This window comes from Eriocheir sinensis, chromosome 53 (assembly GCF_024679095.1).
Source record: "Eriocheir sinensis breed Jianghai 21 chromosome 53, ASM2467909v1, whole genome shotgun sequence".
In the NCBI taxonomy this organism is placed as follows: Eukaryota; Metazoa; Arthropoda; class Malacostraca; order Decapoda; family Varunidae; genus Eriocheir; species Eriocheir sinensis.
Window position 1 is genome coordinate 2,519,518 of NC_066561.1, and position 20,297 is coordinate 2,539,814.

Here is a 20,297-nt window from a genome sequence, read left to right on the forward strand (position 1 = left end):
GGACTGGCTGACTGGGCGGGTTGCTGACTGGTGACGTGTGTGTGTGTGGGGGGGGGGGTGAAGCTGGACTGGGACTAGAGAGGACTGAGGGCCCGTCTCCTCAAGAACCCGCCTTTCTTGTAGTCTGTGGTCAGTCACCTGGGAGTCCACCAAGGGTCAGTCAACTCCGCAAGGAAACAAAGAAAAAAAAAGAGGAAGGGGGCGCGAGGAATGACGAGTGGAAAAAGTTAACCCACACTTCCACGCTTTTCTTCCCCCATTTTCTTCTTCTTCTTCTTCTTCTTCTTCTTCTTCACCTCATCCTCTCAGCTTTCTTATTAGATGCGGTTGTTGATGTTTATGGAATGCGATTTGGAGGAGGAAGAGAGGGAGAGAGGCAAACGGAGAAGGAGGAGGAGGAAGAAAGAAAATGAGTTTGAGAAGGAAAAGTTAGAGGATAATGGGCATGAGAGAGCAGGGGAAGGAATAGGAGAAGTAAATGGAGAATGAGGAAGAGGAAGCAGGGAAGGAATTAGAAGAGGAGGAGGAGGAGGAGAAGGAATAAGAGAAGAAAGAAGAGAAGGAGAAGCATGCGGAAGAGAATGCAGGAAAAGAATAAGAAGATAAGGAGGAGGAAAATGAAAATGCAGAGAAGGAATAATAGGAGGAGGAGAAGTAAGAGGAGAATAAGGAAGAGAAAGCAGGGAAGGAATAATAATAAGAGGAGGAGGAGGAGGAAGAAGAAAATGAGAATGCAGAGGAGGAGGAAGAGGAAGAGGAGGAGGAATATAAACTTTGCAAGACTTCCCGAATCTATACGCCTGAATTGACTTCCTCCTTCGCCTCACTGACTACATTCCTCCTCCTCCTCCTCTTCCTCTTCCTTAACGAACGCCTTTCAATTTCTTCTTCCTTTACTTTCCTTACGAACTTCATCCCCCTTGACCTTGACCGTCTTGAGCTGTGACCTTTGACCTGCCTTAACACACACAGAGAGAGAGAGAGAGAGAGAGAGAGAGAGAGAGAGAGAGAGAGAGAGAGAGAGAGAGAGAGAGTAGTATAGCAGTGAATCGTTCGAGGTCAGTCAGGGAGGAGGAAAAGGAGGAGGAGGAGGATCAGGAGGTGCCAGAAGGGGGTTGAGGAAGAGGGTGGTCTTGGGGGGGCAAGAAGGGGGTCTGGAGGGGGCGCGGTCCTGGCTTAATGCTCGTCCGCAATGCTGTGACTGCTGCTAGAGGGGGGGGGGGGGGGCGGTCGCGGGGGTCGTGACGGAGGAGGATTCACACCACGTCACGGCCTTCACAGTGATTGAAGCCGCCACGCCACGCCAGGCCAGGCCGGCTCGCGTGGCCTCGTGGCCTGGAAGGACTGGCTCTGGGCTTCCCTTGGCACCAGGGTCGGGTGGGTGGTGTTGGTGGTGGTGCTGGGAAGGGTTTGGGCTGGTGTTGGGAAGTGTTGGGAGGGTGGTGCGATGTCGGAAAATAGTTATAAACAAGTTAGTAAGAGTTTACATGGATCAGAAAATGTTTAGGCAGTGTTCCCAAGAGGGGCGCGTTCAAAGGTGCATCTCCAAACATTCCCCGCGGCGGCTTGACAAGGTTTACACTCCCGCGCCTCACGTGTACATACACCTGCCCCGCTCAGCGTGTTACTACCCCGTCTGTGTCCTGCGACGCTAACGTGTGTCTCTGTCTTTCCAGGGGCCCGTGAGGACCGCCGAGTGCCCGGCATCATGAGCGCCATCCCGCTGCTGCTACAGTGCCCACAGACGCCCACCTCCCCGTCGCCCATCCACCCGCCCCTGCCCCGCCGCGCCTCGCACGGCGCCAAACTCAACAACCGAAACTCCTTCCCGCCGGACCAGAGTCAAGAATCACGCTGGGCAACACTCCTTGCCCGCGCCACCCCGGCCCGCCCCTACGGCGCCTGTACCCCCGCGGCGCCCCCGCCTGAGCCCGCACCACCCCCTCCCCTCACCCCCGCCCCCACACCCGGCCCCGCCCCCGCCCCCGCCCTTGCTCTCACCCCTACCTCAGTCCCAGCCCCCGCCAAGACCCAGACCCTCTTCAACCAGCAGCAAGTGTCTCCTGCCGCCCCCCACCCGGCGCCACCTGCCCTAAGGCCGTCGCCCACAGGTGCCCAGCAGCCCCCCGCGGCGCCGCCCCAGCAGTCCCGGTCGTTCTCGTCGCGGCCGCTGGTGCCCACTGTGTCATTCAACCGGGCGCTCACGTCGCCCACGGCCATCAAGCTCTTCAACCCGTCCCGCCGCCTCAACAAGACACAGTCGCAGCTCATCATGCCGCGCATGAAGTCCCTCTTCCGGACGGGGCAGGGCTCCCGATCCAAGGACAAGAAGGCCTCCCGCCAGGGCTCCATGAAAAGCCTCTCCAACTACAACGAGGCGGCGTCGCCGGAGCCTCTCATCCGCAAGAGCCACACCGTGCTGGCGCTCTCCTCCACCCCGGGCGCGGGAGCCCAGACCAAGCTGGTCAAGGAGGGCAAGAGCAGCAAGCTGGACTTCTTCAGGCGCATGTCGTCCTCCAAGTCCGCCGTGTTCAACACCACCAAGTTCAACATGCCCAGGTCGCCCTCCACCGTGACGGACCTGCGGCGGCTCAGGAAGGACTCGAGCATGCTGTTCACGCAGGCCGAGCACGAGGGGGAGGGCGGCGGCGGCTGTTCCCGCTGCGCCTCCCTGGCCTCCGTCTCCTCCAAGAACTACTTGGGCATGGCGCAGGACACGGTCTTCTGCAAACTCTGCCTCTCGGACGTGTCCATCAGGGAAATGTACCAACTGCAGCAGTGCCTCTGCCGATTCTGCAAATATGTAAGTATTCCCTCCGTGCCGCGTCAGACACAACAATGGCACTTTTGTGGCCGGGCAAAGGTTTGCTCGCCTTTCTGTCAGCGTTTGAACGCGTATAAGTAAAAATTCCTTCACTGTATTGAGAGCCATCATTGTTTATATTATAGTCATGAATAGTGAGGAGAGTTTGGCTGCCGTGTGTGTTCGTGTGTACATGTGTACATGTCCCACAGTGCATGGCTGTGTATGTGGCGCTCAAGATCCGCGAGGGAGACGACGTGATCGAGTGTCCGGACGCCAACTGTGACTGCAGCGGCGAGCTGACCCTGGAGGAGATGGAGAGCCTGGTGGGCAGCGAGCTGTACCAGCTGCACCTCAAGTTTAGGAAGAACAGAGGTGAGGCGCCCCCCACCCCTCCACACACACACACACACACACACACACACACACACACACACACACACACACACACACACACACACACACACACACACACACACACACACACACACACACACACACACACACACACCGGCCCAAGGTAATGTTCTGTGTACACACGTGTCTGCACTGAGGCTGTGTGTGTACGCGGCCTTGGCACCGTGACAGGTAACTAATGGCTGCGCGCCTCCCCTGCAGAGGTGGACATGGACCCCATGAGAGTGTGGTGCCCCATGGCCGGCTGCGAGACCGTGGTGAGCCTGCCCGTGTCCAAGCATGAGGGCCCCCAGTGCACCACGTGTCCCACCTGCACCACCGTCTTCTGCGCCTCCTGCAGCGAGTCCTACCACCCCAGTCAGCCCTGCCACGCGGACACTGCGGAAAACATGGTAAGGGACGCGACCTCCACGCATACCCAAGCTTGCTCCGCAGTCTTCTCCTCCCCCTCCTTCTCCTCCTCTTTCTTCTCTCTTCGTCTTCTTTTCTTCTTCTCCTTCTTCTTCTTCGCATCCTTCTTTTCTTTATTCATCATATTAATTATATTTCTTATATTTTTCGTATTTTCCATTGTATTTTCTTTTCTCCCTTTTACCAGCTTTGCCAGATGGCCTACTCAGCCTCTTATATATTCTGATTTACGACCCAAAAACTGTCTCCTCAACCCCCCAAAACTGTCTCCTCAACCCCCCAAAACTGTCTCCTCAAACCCCCAAAACTGTCTCCTCAACCCCCCAAAACTGTCTCCTCAACCCCCCAAAACTGTCTCCTCAACCCCCCAAAACTGTCTCCTCAACCCCCCAAAACTGTCTCCTCAACCCCCCAAAACTGTCTCCTCAACCCCCCAAAACTGTCTCCTCAAACCCTATAATTAGATTTATTTACAGTTGTCGTTGAAATGGTTAATTATCGATGTCTTTTTTTGCAATAGTTTAGTGGCAAAAACCGGTGAATACAATGTGGCGAATACGATAATCTGGCAACGCTGCTTTTTACCCTCCTCTTTTCTTATTCATCCTCTCCCACACACCTGTCCCCGCCACTAATACAGGTTTGTCCTCGCCCCGCAGGCAGTGCCCCTCGACGACACGATAAAGAGGTGTCCGTCGTGCAGGGTCCTGATTGAGCGTGACGCCGGCTGTGCCCAGATGCTGTGCAAGAAGTGCAAACACGTCTTCTGCTGGTACTGCTTAACCTCCCTCGACGTAAGTACTCGATTGTCTAGCCTAAGTACTTGATAGTCTAATCTAAGTACAAGATAGTCTAGTCCTGACTATCTAGCCTAAGTGCATGATAGTCTTTTTTTTTTACAACAAAGGAGACAGCTCAAGGGCACACAAAAAAGGAAACAATAATAAAAAAAAGCCCGCTACTCGCTGCTCCTAAAAAGAATCCAAGGAGGTGGCCGATAGAGAGGTCAATGGCAGGAGGAAATACAGATGAAGGAAGATTGTTACAGAGTTTACCAGCGTGAGGGATGAAAGAGTGAAGATGCTGGTTAACTCGTGCGTAAGGGATTTGGACAGTAAAGGGATGAGCATGAGAAGAAAGCCGTGTGCAGCAGGGCCGAGGGAGGGGGGGAGGCATGCAGTTAGCAAGTTCAGAAGAGCAGTCAGCGTGAAAATATCGATAGAAGATAGAAAGAGAGGCAACATCGCGGCGGAATTTAAGAGGTAGAAGACTATCAGTAAGAGGAGGAGAGCTGATGAGACGAAGAGCCTTAGTCTAGTCTAAGTACAAGATAGTCAGGTCATAAGAAACTCAGTCATAAGAACAGCCTCTATGTCCGTTTTTAGTCTCTTGTCTTGCTTGTACTCTTTACGAAGGGGACTACCAATACAACCTTGCCTCTAAACTTGATAAGAAAACCTCTGTGTCTGTTTTTAGTCTCTTCTCTTACTTGCACTCTTTCTAAAGGGGGCTATCAAGACATCTTCCCCCTAAACCTGATCTTTCTCTTTGACTACTTCTTGTTTTCTTTGCAAGAGGGATGTGTATGGGCTTTTTTTTTTTTTTTTACTATTGGTTCGCTTCCTTTAACCGTAAGGAAAATAAGTAAACAACCAGAGGAACAAACTGCTTCTTTAAAAATAAGTTCATCGCTGCCTCTGTCTTTTGTGTGTGTGTGTGTGTGTGTGTGTGTGTGTGTGTGTGTGTGTGTGTGTGTGAAGGCTAACTGGCGGCGGGGCACTTGCTTTCCTCACTGTTTACTTTCCCGAGCCGTGTAAAAGATTCCCGCGCATTCATATCGGTAAACAACGAGGAGAAAACCCACTTCACTTCCCTCCCCGGCAGAGCAGCAGCAGCAGGAGGGGCGGTGTGTTGATTGGCTCGCGCCTTTGTTTACGTTTCCCTTCCTGATATAAAAATAAAATAACTGGTAAAAAAAAAAACTATTAAACAAACTTCCACACGCTTCCTTCAATCAACATGGCGGCAAAGAAACACGTATTCTTAGTATTTACATAAGCCTGACAGTCTCTCCGCGCAGTTCACTCTTTAACCTTGCATCTCTGTTTACACTCGCCTGACTGATATAAAACCTTCCACGCGTTCCCTCAATCAACAAGGCGGTAAGCAAATACATTTTCATCGTATTTACATAACTCTGACAGTCTCTTCGCGCGAGGCAGGGTTACCCGGGTGACTCCATAACCTTGCTTCTTTGTTTACACTCGCCCCAATGATATACAAACTCTCACACTCACAATCTTCCTTCATCTGTATTTCCTCCTGCCTACGACTTGAACTCTTTCAAGAGGAGGGTATCAGGACGCCTCTCCTCCCGAAATTGACCTCTCTTTCGGCCACTCCTCTAACTCTCTTTAGGAGCAGTGAGTAGCGGGCTTTTTTTCACATTTGTTACCTTTTTTTATGCCCTTGAACTGACTCCTCTGCTGTAAAAAAAAGAAAAAAAAGACGCCGTCCCCAATCAGCAAGGCAGCAAAAAAAAAAAAAAAAAATTCTTCGTATTTACATAAGTCTGACGGTCTCTTCGCGCGAGGTAGGGTAACGCTGGAGACTCCTTAACCTTGCGTCTTTTTTTATATTCGCTCTTATAAAAAACCTTCCATAACCCCCCCTCTCAAACAACTAGACAGCTAACTAACACACTTTCCTCATATCTACATCAGTCTTACAGTCTCTTCGCGCGAGGCAGGGTTACGCGGGTGACTCCATAACCTTGCTTCTTTGTTTATACTCGCCCCAAGTGATATACAAACTCTCACACGCCTCCCTCAGTAAACAAGGCGGCAAAAAAACACCTTTTCCTCGTATTTACAAAAGTCTGACGGTCTCTTCGCGCGAGGCAGGGTTACGCGGGTGACTCTATAACCTTGCATATTTCTTTACACTCGCCCCAATGATCTGCAAACTCTCACACGCCTCCCTCAATCAACAAGGCAGCAAAAAAACACCTTTTCCTCGTATTTACAAAAGTCTGACGGTCTCTTCGCGCGAGGCAGGGTAACACTGGTGACTCCTTAACCTTGCTCCTCAAATATGTAACCTTCCATAACCTCCCCCCCCCCTCCTTCAAACAACAAAACAGCTAACTAACACACTTTCCTCATATCTACATCAGTCTTTCAGTCTCTTCGCGCGAGGCAGGGTTACGCGGGTGACTCTATAACCTTGCATATTTCTTTACACTCGCCCCAATGATATGCAAACTCTTACACGCCTCCCTCAATCAACAAGGCAGCAAAAAACACCTTTTCCTCGTATTTACATAAGTCTGACGGTTTCTTCGCGCGTGGTAGGCTAACGCTGGTGACTCCTTAACCTTGCGTCTTTATTTACACTCGCCCCACTAATATAAAAAGAATCTTCCACACGCTCGCCTTCTCAAACAAAAAGACAGCTAACATCACACTTTCCTTCATATCTACATCAGTCTGACAGTCTTTTCACGCGAGGGAGAGTTTGACGGATGACTCTACAACCTTGCATATTTGTTTACGTTTCCCTCAATGATATACAAACCCTCACACGTCACCGCTGATATATATACAAGTAAACACATATTTTCGTCATATTTACATAGGTCTGACAGTCTCCGCGCGAGGTAGAGTAACTCATGTGACCCTTTAACCTTTGATTGTTTTGGTGAGGCAGACTATGAGCAGAAAGGCCAAGGTCCGTAGGAGATAAAGTGATTGGAAAAAAATAAATGGAACCTTCAGACGCCGATACAAAAACGGGGATAATTTAGAGATTTTCATACGTTGTTGCGGATTATGTAACACCTCGATCTTGGAAAACGTAGTAAATATCCATAGAAAAAAGATGAAGATAATGAAGGAAAGATAATTAAGAGCAAAGATAATGAAGTGAGTGTCAAAAATGAAGGCTACCATCAATCATTAGTAAGACTTCGAATTAGAAAGCGTATAAAGAAAGGAAGAGAAGAAAAGGAGACAGGAGCTAAAAGGAAAAAAAGCAGTGATGGACTCATTTGTAAAGGAAGTAGTTTGTTGCTCTGGTTGTGTACTTTGTTCTTCACGGTAAAAGGATGCGGACCAAGAGTTAAAAAAATAAACATGGAATAGAATAACAGAAAAAAAACGATAAATTTCAGTAAAAGATGATTAATTGAATTTCCACGGACAAGGCGACCATTAATCTTTTCACAACAGTTCAAATTAGCAAACATACGAATAAACACGAAACGGTGGAAGAGAAAAACGATAACCTTCACTAAAAATAAACTAAACAGTGAGTGAGGTAAAAATTTCAAAAGCCGACGTGAAAAAGAAAATGCTTACGTAATAAACCTTGCATAAAAAACTAATAAAAACGACTAACAAAGCGATAAATGACTAAAAATAAAATAAAACAGTGAGGTAAGAATATCAAAAGCCGACGTGAAAAAGAAAATGCTTACGTAATATACCTTGCATAAAAAACTAATAAAAACGATAACAAAGCGATAAATGACTAAAAATAAAATAAAAGTGAGGTAAGAATGCCAGCGTGAAAATCATCCTTACGCAATAAAATCATGAATAAAAGCGAGACAGCGGTAACAGGACAACAATAAATATAATAATAAATAGACCAATACAGAAAAAAAAGAAAAAAAACATCGTAAACAGAACGGAACCATAAACAACAGAAAATTAACAATAAACAGCAAAACCAAAACGAAAATTACGGTAAATAAACAACACTAAAAAACAATAAACAAAACAATGATAAACAGAAGAGAAAAAAAGTAATACAGAAAAAAAAAACAGAACGGAGCAGAATAAACAGAAGAAAAAGAAAACAACAATTAAAGCCCAAAACTAAACAGCAACGAGATAAGTTCACGCCCCAAGGCAAGTGTTCATCTTACGTCACCTTGTTAGCAGTGAACCCACGAAGAACGCAACGCAGATCCTAACCTTACGCAACGCAGCGCCGCCCTCGTGGAAGGCTAGAAATAGAGGCAGAGAGAGAGAGAGAGAGAGAGAGAGAGAGAGAGAGAGAGAGAGAGAGAGAGAGAGCGGGGGTGGGGGTGGGGGGGGTAAAAAAGTTTGAATCAATTAATAGTTACAGTAATTGGTGAAAGTTAAAAAGAAAAGAAAGTGATAAAAGGCAGAAAAATAACGACTGATGAAGCCATTTGACGAAACCCGAGAGAGAGAGAGAGAGAGAGAGAGAGAGAGAGAGAGAGAGAGAGAGAGAGAGAGAGAGAGAGAGAGAGAGAGAGAGAGAGAGCACCCACGTAATGAACTGCGGCCTCAAAAAGTATCATCAGTCACACCACGAACGATAGATTAGGGAATGAACGGAGACTAGAAAAAATTGGACGCTGCAAACTATAAATGGTGTGTGTTTTAGACCGTGATCATATTGCATCGTGAGGAATTACTCTCTTGGCGGACTGCACACATGTATCTTGGTTCTGTACGGCTGAGTGTTTACTGCGCACCTTGCCTTGAGTCCCTAGGCGTGGGGGGAGATCTTGCATAACCGGCCCAACTGTTTACCTCTTGGATGGCTGAAAAGACGCTAATTTCCTTTATTTTTCCCTTGTTTTTTTTTTCTTTCCTTCATACCTGGTTGTCTAGAGATGAAGGTATGGAAGGTATCGTTTTCTTCTCTACCTGGTTTTCTTCCCTTTTTACCTGTGTTAATGAAGGTGACTTAATTCTTCATCTTTTTCTTCCCTATCTGATCTTTTTTTTTACATTCATAACTGGTTGTCTATTAATGAAGGTTCAATATTCCATCATTTTATTCTGTTTTTTTTTTTTTCTACCTGTGTGTTAATGAAGGTGATTTAAATTTTCATCTTTTTCTTCTATACCTGATTTTTTTTTACATTCATACCTGGTTGTCTATTAATGAAGGTTCAATTTTCCATCATTTTATTCTCTATCAGGTTTTTTTTTTTTTTAGCGCTTTCTACCTGTGTATTAATGAAGGTGACTAAAATTTTCATCTTTTTCTTCTCTACCTGATCTTTTTCCCTTCACACCTGGTTGCCTGTTAATGAAGGGAAGCTATTGTATTTTTTTCATAATTTTCTCCTCTACCTGGCTTCATTCCCTGGATACCTGGCTGTCTAGCAACCAAGTGTATGGCGTTTAACCTTTCCTATTTTCCACTTTTTTGCTGGACGATTTCCCAGCACACCTGATAGATAGCTAATTACATTTCCCCCTTCCCCTGCCCTACCTGGACGATTTATCTGCCAAACCTTTGAGCATTTGTTTAACTTTTTTTCACTACACTTTCGCTATTTTTGTCTTTCTCTACGGAATTGAAGTCAGACCAAGGGATAAACAAAAAGATATATATAAAAAGGGCCGCGGCATATTCCCCCTATAAAAAAAAATAGATGGAACTGACCCAAAGAATTACCACATTTAGTAGTGAACGATTGCTGTGTACACCTGTCATATAAGGGAACAGTAAACTCATTAAATAGACAGCTAGATAGATAGATAGATAGATACAGATAGTTTAGTAACCACAGTAAGTCATGTGTATATAGTCCCGTATAGTAAAGAAAAATCACCAGAAAAATATCTCATGAAATTTTTTTAAGTATATTTCCATGATTATCAATGACCCGTGTACATGAAGAACGCACTGAACTAACCACACTCTCCTCTCTTCTCCCTCCCCAGGACGACTTCCTCCTGCGTCACTACGACAAGGGGCCCTGCAAGAACAAGCTGGGCCACAGTCGCGCCTCCGTCCTGTGGCACCGCGCGCAGGTCATCGGCATTTTCGCAGGGTTCGGCCTCTTGCTAGTGGTGGCCTCCCCCCTACTGCTGTTCGTCGGCCCCTGCTTACTCTGCTGCAAGTGCAAGCCCTGTTCCAAGCACGAGATGGAGGACGACAGTTTATACGGCATCTGAGAGGAGGCCGACGATAGTAGCAGCAGTAGTAGCAGCAGCAGCAACAGCAGTGTATGAAACCAAAGATAGTTCGTTGGCTTTGTGGAAGAGGCCAGTGGACTAAGTTCTGTGGTGGCCGGGGTGCCCTGTGGCGCGTGGCGGCGGCCCTGAGGAACGCCAGTGGGAAGGAGTCTGTTGTGTCTGTGCGGGGAAGTGTCTGCCGTCTTTCAAGTGTCCAAACCAAATCAATAATCAAATGCACGAGTTAAGAAAATGCATCCACGATAGCATACCACGTAGACAAGAGCAGCGAGGAGTCTGTTACTACACACGGCATTGTATATATCTCACTACGGTTCCGCTTTTTTATTTAGCCTCTTGTTATACTAGCGGTGAATGGACACTTCTTGCATGTCTGGATGGCAGTGAACTGAATGCGAATGCGCGCTACGGGTGATCTTCCCTCGCAAGGCATCAAAAGTGTTCTCAGCGGTGGTGGTGGTGGTGAAGAAGACTTGTCGTTCACCTCCTAGGTCTGAGTGGACGGAGCGTTTTGGAAATGAACAATAACGACCAAGAACGAAAAAAAGTCAAGGCAGATATTTGCTTCATTGCCAGTGACCATCGTTCAGGACCGTAAAGGAGTGCTCGGAGTCCGCCATAAGGTCAAGAATGATTAAGTGAAGCCTCGAATGGACCTAATGAAACTTCGAGCAGCGTTCAGGCGGGTACTTCGCATCCCGGAGGTGAAGCTTTCTAAGGAGAGGAAGTAGGATCTTTGTGTGATCCTACTCTGGGTGGCTGCCTTACATCCTGCAGCGTGGGATGGGCAGAAGGGGGCAAACCAGCACCCTTTATCACCCCAAATCAATACTGGAGGAGTAGCTTCATAGATAAAGTAGAACGACCTTTATGAAGTCTTTGATGGAGTGTCTGTCTGCTGTCCTACATTAAGGGAAAGGGGGATTGGGGTTAAGGGGTAGTCTGTCGCCTTTACCCGCCCCTTCACCCTTCAGACAGCCTCCCATCAGCCACGAGACGCAGCCCCTCACCCCATCTTCGCATCGCCCGGCCGTCGCTGCCTGCCGTGAGGGGAATCAAGCAATGTCTCGCACAATTCTCTTCCCGCGGCATATCAGCTTCTGTACATCAGCTTCTGTGTGTGTTCTATCGATCTGTCTATCTCACGGTACTACAGAAAGGCCCCGCGCACCTCTATGCTACTGTTCCTTCAGACTCGCTCATCTGTATTATGATTATGAATTATTATTATTGTTGTTGTTATATTCCAGCGAACCCACAACACACACTCGCTCATGTTACATATATATATATATTTATTTTCTTTCGTGTTCCTTTTTTGTACCACATCTTGTCTGTAATTATTGTTTTCTTCATGTGAGGAATAGTGATACTGATGATGATGATGATGCATACTGTTATTGTGGTAGGAAGGGCTGTATTATTACCGTTACTCCTTCCTCTACTCCTCCTCCTCCTCCTCTTCTTCCTTCTTCCTCCTGATCCCTATACTTTTTTTATATTGATGCACAATATAGTGAAAAGTAACTGTGATGCTTTGTAGCCTAAACACGCCACACTTCTTGGGTATATCGAACACAAGATTATAAGTGTAGTGATGTGTTGTTTGTTGACTATAGTGTGCACTCCGCTGCCTTGGACGAGAGTTGCGTGGGAGTGCTGCGAGAGAGTGACGTGAGAGTGTGTGAAAGAAAAAAATTCATGATAATACACTCTTCTCAGACTAACGTGGCGAGTAAGCTCCTCCTATTTCACCCAATCAGTGTATATCATTGGCCAGTTCACAAGCAAGCCACGCCCTTATCTATTCACATTTAAGTATGTAAGCCCCTCCCATCTCCCCATTAACAGCATATCATTGGCCAGTTCACAGGCAAGCCACATCCTTCTGTTCACATCAACGTGGTAAATAGGCCCCTCCCCCTTCTCCGTTCAGTGTACACCATTGGCCAGTCCACAGGAAGCCACACCCACATTACTTAGGCTATTTTATCGTTTCCCAATCCACAAACTTCCCACCTCTCCACACCTCAAGTTGTTTATGAGTGGTGGGTGCTGGGAGAGGTTAAATCCTATTCGTGGTTGCTCGAGTGAAGTGGGCGGAGCTTATATACGGTGTTAGTCTGAACGAGTAAACCAGTGTGCTGAAAGAGGGCAAATTAGTATGTAGAGTGAACGAAATGGTGCGTGAACGATGGATTAGAATGGCAGTACGTTTAGAAAGGGGGGATTTGAGTATGTTGTAAGGAAAGATGTGTTAGTGGGGAAAGAAATCTGTTGAGGGGAAGTTAATGAATCAGGGAGGAATTGATCATGCCAGAGGGTGATAGACGTGTGTTAGGGGAGGCGTAGGAAAGTTCGGTGTGTGAGAACCAAAGATTAATAATGTACATGTGCGTGTATGTTGCGTGGTAGTGATAGTGTGTGTGTGTGTGTGTGTGTGTGTGTGTGTGTGTGTGTGCATTCAAACATACATTCTTCAGGTGTCTGTGCGGTGAATGAGGTGAAGCGACTCAGTATAATCAGGAATACATAATAACCATATCTATATTTTTTATGAAGCCTATTGATACGGAATAATTAGTCTAAGTTCGCGAAAAAATCTCCTCAAAAATAATAAATAGAACTATATCATTATGCACATGCAAAAAATACTTTGGATAATATGTTCATGAAGGAAATACATAAAAATGTTGTCCAAATGCGACCCAAGTTGTTTCTTTTACGCCTTAACAATAATAATGATGATAATGATAATGGTAATGATAACAAGTAAAAGTTTGGATTTGCCCCCTTCCCAAATTTCTCACTTACTTTGATCTTATTTGCCATCAAAATCTGCAGTAAAATCAGCTGCCTTTCCTTTTTTTTTTGTTTTTTTGTTTTTGTTTTTGTTTTTCATATCCAACACTAAACCTGGATATTTTTTTAAACATCGTGGTTGTATTCAATAACAGTTGTGGCAAGTTTGGCTTTTAATTCCTTGTCTGGGACGCAATTAGAAGTTCTGGATCTTTACAGTTAAGTCGACGAAATTATCACAAACTCGTCATAAAAAGGGACATAAAAATACCTAATCAACAAAACTAACTAAACACGCCTTGAAAAACGGGTCAAAAAAGACAAACCAGCCTCATTATTGTTAGCAAAGACTAAGACGACATTGAAAAAAAAAATCGGGCGTAAGAGAAGGATATATTGAGGTTAAGGGGTTGACTATCGCCCCCTGCCAGCCCTCCTACCCTACAGAAGTCATCCCCCATCACCCTTGCGCCCCCCCATCCCCCTACTTCATCGCTATCAACCACCATTACCTCATCATTACCTGGCGTTAGTAAGTCATTAATTAAACTAGCCCACTTGTCGATCCTAAAGTAGACACTCCCCAGAAACACTAGTTATGATATTGAGCTTAATATGATTCTTGGACCACAGATTAGTGAAACAAGACTACGATACTTTGGGGCAGTTCCACAATCCAATACAGTGTCCTTGAGAGCGTCTAGACCAAACTATTCACCCTATAATGATTAGTTTCCAAGGACCCAAACCAAACTATCCTCTCCATAATAGTTTGCAAGTACTCAAACCAAACTATTCTCCATAATGGTTAGTTTGTAAGGGCTTGAACCAAACTATCTTCTCCATAATGGTCAGTTTGTAAGGACTTGAACCAAACTATTCTCCATAATGGTTAGTTTGTAAGGACTTGAACCAAACTATCTTCTCCATAATGGTCAGTTTGTAAGGACTTGAACCAAACTATCTTCCCCATAATGGTCAGTTTGTAAGGACTTGAACCAAACTATCTTCCCCATAATGGTCAGTTTGTAAGGACTTGAACCAAACTATCTTCTCCATAATGGTCAGTTTGTAAGGACTTGAACCAAACTATCTTCTCCATAATGGTCAGTTTGTAAGGACTTGAACCAAACTATCTTCTCCATAATGGTCAGTTTGTAAGGACTTGAACCAAACTATCTTCTCTATAATGGTCAGTTTGTAAGGACTTGAACCAAACTATCTTCTCCATAATGGTCAGTTTGTAAGGACTTGAACCAAACTATCTTCCCCATAATGGTCAGTTTGTAAGGACTTGAACCAAACTATTCTCCATAATGGTCAGTTTGCAAGGACTTGAACCAAACTATCTTCTCTATAATGGTCAGTTTGTAAGGACTCGCACCAAACAATCTTCTCTATAATGGTCAGTTTGTAAGGACTCGCACCAAACTATCTTCTCCATAATGGTCAGTTTGTAAGGACTTGAACCAAACTATCTTCTCCATAATGGTCAGTTTGTAAGGACTCGCACCAAACTATCTTCTCCATAAAGGTCAGTTTGCAAGGACTTGAACCAAACTATCTTCTCTATAATGGTCAGTTTGTAAGGACTTGAACCAAACTATCTTCCCCATAATGGTCAGTTTGTAAGGACTTGAACCAAACTATTCTCCATAATGGTCAGTTTGCAAGGACTTGAACCAAACTATCTTCTCCATAATGGTCAGTTTGTAAGGACTTGAACCAAACTATCTTCTCTATAATGGTCAGTTTGTAAGGACTTGAACCAAACTATCTTCTCCATAATGGTCAGTTTGTAAGGACTTGAACCAAACTATCTTCTCTATAATGGTCAGTTTGCAAGGACTTGAACCAAACTATCTTCTCTATAATGGTCAGTTTGTAAGGACTTGAACCAAACTATCATCTCTATAATGGTCAGTTTGTAAGGACTTGAACCAAACTATCTTCTCCATAATGGTCAGTTTGTAAGGACTCGCACCAAACTATCTTCTCCATAAAGGTCAGTTTGCAAGGACTTGAACCAAACTATCTTCTCTATAATGGTCAGTTTGTAAGGCCTTGAACCAAACTATCTTCCCCATAATGGTCAGTTTGTAAGGACTCGCACCAAACAATCTTCTCCATAATGGTCAGTTTGCAAGGACTTGAACCAAACTATCTTCTCTATAATGGTCAGTTTGTAAGGACTCGCACCAAACAATCTTCTCCATAATGGTCAGTTTGTAAGGACTCGCACCAAACTATCTTCTCCATAATGGTCAGTTTGTAAGGACTTGAACCAAACTATCTTCTCCATAATGGTCAGTTTGTAAGGACTCGCACCAAACTATCTTCTCCATAAAGGTCAGTTTGCAAGGACTTGAACCAAACTATCTTCTCTATAATGGTCAGTTTGTAAGGCCTTGAACCAAACTATCTTCTCTATAATGGTCAGTTTGTAAGGACTTGAACCAAACTATATTCTCCATAATGGTCAGTTTGTAAGGCCTTGAACCAAACTATATTCTCCATAATGGTCAGTTTGTAAGGACTCGCACCAAACTATCTTCTCCATAATGGTCAGTTTGTAAGGACTTGAACCAAACTATCTTCTCCATAATGGTCAGTTTGTAAGGCCTTGAACCAAACTATATTCTCCATAATGTTTGTAAGCACTCGCACCAAAACTATCTTCTCCATAATAGTTTTTAAGCATCCAAGTTAACTACCCTCATCATAATGGTCAGTTCTGTTATTCAGCTCCTGATACTAATGAGATTTCCTATATAGTTTCCCTCAATTTTGTTTTTCTTTTTAAATTACACCAAGGACCACATTAAGGATTTTCGTATCACCTCTCTATATTGGTCTCTTCTTTTACTCAGCTCCTGATACTAAAGAGATTTCCTATATAGTTTCCTTCAAGTTTGTTTTTCTTTTTAAATCACACCAAGGACCACATTAAGGATTTTCGTATCACCTCTCCATATTACTTCATTACTTTCTCTATATTGGTCTGTTCTTCTACTCAGCTCCTGATACTAAAGAGATTTCCTATATAGTTTCCCTCAATTCTGTTTTTCTTTTTATATCACACCAAGCAACACAATAAGGATTTTCATATTATTTCGTGCTTGGTTTGGGAGCGTACAAACAAACCCGTTAAGTTGGACTGTGGAACTGCCCCAAAGTTTATGTCTACGGTAATGGTAATGATAACAAGTAAAAGGTTGGGTTTGCCCCCTTCCCAAATTTCTCACTTACTTTGATCTTCTTATTTGCCATCAAAATCTGCAGTAAAATCATCACGTAACATCTCTCATAATCAAAACAACATCAATGCCTCAGTTTATATGCGGAAAGACGTAAGCAAAGTAGTGATTCGGAAACGGTGCCACTAAATCAACAGAAGCAATAGTATTTAAACAATCAGTGAACATTGGCTGTGATTGACTCATTAATTACTAAGAAACTATGGTGTGTGTGTGTGTGTGTGTGTGTGTGTGTGTGTGTGTGTGTGTGTGTGTGTGTGTATCCTGGCAATAGTATGGAAATGGCTGATAATAGTAGTAGTAGTAGTAGCAGTAGTAGTAGTAGTAGTAGTAGTAGTAGTAGTAGTAGTATCATCTATCAGGGACTCATGCACGGTTTTAATCTTTTATATTTTTTTTTCTTTCGTAGTCTCGGCCATCCTAGATTTTGAGGTTTCTGAAAGTTTTTTTTTATCTACTTTCATACGTTGTGTCTCGTTCCTTTCTTTCCTTTTTCACATAACGTTCTACTGTTCTCCATTTCCATTACTATTCTTATTCCTTTTCTCCTCATTTTAATCATTTTGTACACTTCTCCATTACAAGCACCCGCAGTGATTTTCTAGTATATTCAAGAGCCTATATTTTTGTTCTCTTCTTCATTTTATTTCCATTACTCAATCATTTTCCACTTCTATCTTTTTATTCTTACTCTCAATACTATTAGACTTATTGGCTAATACGTTTATTGTATTACAAGTATAATGATTTTTCTGTATATTTTTGAAGCATTTATCTTTGTCCCTTTCTTTCTATTTCTTTCATTATTCTCCACAGTTATTGTATTTCTGATAGGTACAATGATTTCTCCGTATGTATATAATTTTTGTAGATTTACAGAAAGTGGTGCTATTATGTGAAAGGGAATTCAATGAAAACTTAAACTATAATATTATGTATATAAAGAAATCAAGAATCAGACATCTATTTTTCATTTCAATTTTCCTGTGTAATATCTGATTCCTTTGTGTATGTATGTCTGCACGTCTTTCTGTATGTCTGTACGTATGTCTGTCTGTATGTATGAAATTAAAGAGTATCACATCTATTGTCTCCTTTTATTTCACCTCAATCAAGAGTGTTTTATGAGCTACCTTTGATGAAGATTGTGAGAAAAAGAAAAAAAGAAAATCCTGACGTTTATTATCTTTATCATTCTTTTCGTTAAATAAATAGCGAGTCAGTTTCCTCTTATTCCAGTTTATTTATTATTTATTTATTTTTATTTTTATTTATTTACGGTAAGGAGCTCGTCAGTTTTCTCTTAACTCATTTCATTTATTCGTCTATTTATTTTGTTGACTTGATTTGTTTATTTTATTTATTTATCTACTTTTATTCATATATCTATTTGATTTGCAAGATCTCAGAAGAACATGAGGTCAAAGAGAGAACATGAGAACAAAGAGAGAACATGGGGTCAAAGAGAGAACATGAGAACAAAGAGAGAACATGAGGACAAAGAGAGAACATGAGGACAAAGAGAGAACATGAGGACAAAGAGAGAACATGAGAACAAAGAGAGAACATGAGAACAAAGAGAGAACATGAGGACAAAGAGAGAACATGAGGACAAAGAGAACATGAGGACAAAGAGAGAACATGAGAACAAAGAGAACATGAGGACAAAGAGAGAACATGAGGACAAAGAGAGAACATGAGAACAAAGAGAGAACATGAGGACAAAGAGAGAACATGAGGACAAAGAGAGAACATGAGAACAAAGAGAGAACATGAGGACAAAGAGAGAACATGAGGACAAAGAGAGAACATGAGGACAAAGAGAGAACATGAGGACAAAGAGAGAACATGAGGACAAAGAGAGAACATGAGAACAAAGAGAGAACATGAGGACAAAGAGAGAACATGAGGACAAAGAGAGAACATGAGGTCAAAGAGAGAACATGAGGACAGAGAGAGAACATGAGAACAAAGAGAGAACATGAGAACAAAGAGAGAACATGGGGTCAAAGAGAGAACATGAGAACAAAGAGAGAACATGAGGACAAAGAGAGAACATGGGGTCAAAGAGAGAACATGAGAACAAAGAGAGAACATGAGGACAAAGAGAGAACATGAGGACAAAGAGAGAACATGAGGACAAAGAGAGAACATGAGGACAAAGAGAGAACATGAGGACAAAGAGAGAACATGAGGACAAAGAGAGAACATGAGGACAAAGAGAGAACATGAGGACAAAGAGAGAACATGAGGACAAATAGAGAACATGATAACATTTCGGCGCCAAGCTCACATATCATTGGCAAGGCTTTCGTACGAGTTATGAGCATTTTCATCGGTAGCTTTATGAGCCTGGTGGTAGTTTGATACTTCTTTTCTACAATGAACTAAGACATGTATAAATTTCAAATGAGGAGGAAAAACTAAAAGGTAGATCAAAACAGAATCGATGCAAATAAAAAGATGAATGAAATTAATTGATTTTCTTCCTTGCTGCGCCTCAACGTAACATTGCTTAAAGCGCTGAGGACATTTTTCTTTCTCACGTGATGGAATTCATCTTAGCTCTGTGTCTCCGTCCGTTCGTTGCCGCTCGGGTGTTGCGTCGCGGCGTTGTAGCGCCGTGAAGGAGACAACGAATGTGTCTTCAAGTGATGGAATTTCTCATTACTTGATATTTCCTTCTCTTTGCTTCGCGTTCGATATCTTTCCTTTTGCCTCTTTGTATGTTATAAGGGAGAGGGGCGAGGGGGGAGGGGGGAGAATGGGAGGGGAAAGTATTAGAATTACGAGTTTATTCGTGAAAAATTAATACTGAACTATTTTCATGTGTGTGTGTGTATGTGTGTGTGTGTGTGTTCTCTTTTTGTTCTCATGTTCTCTCTTTGTTCTCATGTTCTCTCTCTCTCTCTCTCTCTCTCTCTCTCTCTCTCTCTCTCTCTCTCTCTCTCTCTGTGTGTGTGTGTGTGTGTGTGTGTGTGTGTGTCCTGATACTCTCCTCATTTGTTTATTCTATTCATTTAGTTTTCTTCTCTCGTTTTGCCACACACCAGACAGGAGGACAAACATGAACAAAGCCTCCCTCAACACGCTGTTTTTTAAAGTTTTCATTCCCACGGTAATTTTTGATGTAATGAATCTCAAATGTGATAACTTTGTTCAGACTCTCTTTCACTGTACAGAGGCTCAAAGCGAGAAGTCATACACCTCACCTCCTTAAGTCAGTCAGTCAGCCAGTCAGTTGATCAATCCGTCAGTTCTCCTCACGAATACACATAAATGCGGTATTCGAATTAATTCGAATACTAATACCGATAAGGAGTCTGCAAGAGGCCAATTGACCCGCACAAGGCAACTCCTGTAAACCTAACCCCACCTAACCTCACCAGCCATGAACTTATTTAACCTTTCTTCGAATGTATCTATCGTATTTATCTATCTTGCAATGGGTTTTTTGAGGTCAATATACATAATCTAAAATACAATGATAACAAGAATAATGATGAAAAGAAAGGTGATAAAGAAAAATGACTAGCTTACTGTGAAATGCCTGAGAGAGAGAGAGAGAGAGAGAGAGAGAGAGAGAGAGAGAGAGAGAGAGAGAGAGAGAGAGAGAGAGAGAGAGAGAGAGAGAGAGAG

General features: G+C 43.6%; 1 protein-coding gene and 1 long non-coding RNA gene across 5 annotated transcripts in view; both read left to right on the plus strand.

Moving 5' to 3' along the window:
• Positions 1 to 13,306, plus strand: part of LOC126983165 (uncharacterized) — an 89,479-nt gene extending 76,173 nt beyond the window's left edge. For all 3 annotated transcript variants that reach the window (XM_050835657.1, XM_050835658.1, XM_050835659.1), the window contains exons 2-6: positions 1,677 to 2,803; positions 3,016 to 3,178; positions 3,422 to 3,612; positions 4,291 to 4,425; positions 10,345 to 13,306. In XM_050835657.1, coding sequence (XP_050691614.1) covers positions 1,709 to 2,803; positions 3,016 to 3,178; positions 3,422 to 3,612; positions 4,291 to 4,425; positions 10,345 to 10,578 — 1,818 coding nt within the window. In that variant the 5' untranslated portion in view covers positions 1,677 to 1,708 and the 3' untranslated portion in view covers positions 10,579 to 13,306. The remainder of the gene's footprint in view (positions 1 to 1,676; positions 2,804 to 3,015; positions 3,179 to 3,421; positions 3,613 to 4,290; positions 4,426 to 10,344) is intronic.
• Positions 13,307 to 15,041: 1,735 nt separating this feature from the next.
• On the plus strand, positions 15,042 to 17,616 carry LOC126983168 (uncharacterized). Of its 2 annotated transcripts, XR_007735571.1 has the most exons (3): positions 15,042 to 15,363; positions 15,407 to 15,492; positions 15,751 to 17,616. It is a non-coding gene; the product is annotated as an uncharacterized LOC126983168 (long non-coding RNA). The 2 variants fall into 2 exon arrangements; XR_007735570.1 differs by lacking the exon at positions 15,407 to 15,492.
• Positions 17,617 to 20,297: the final 2,681 nt, after the last annotated feature.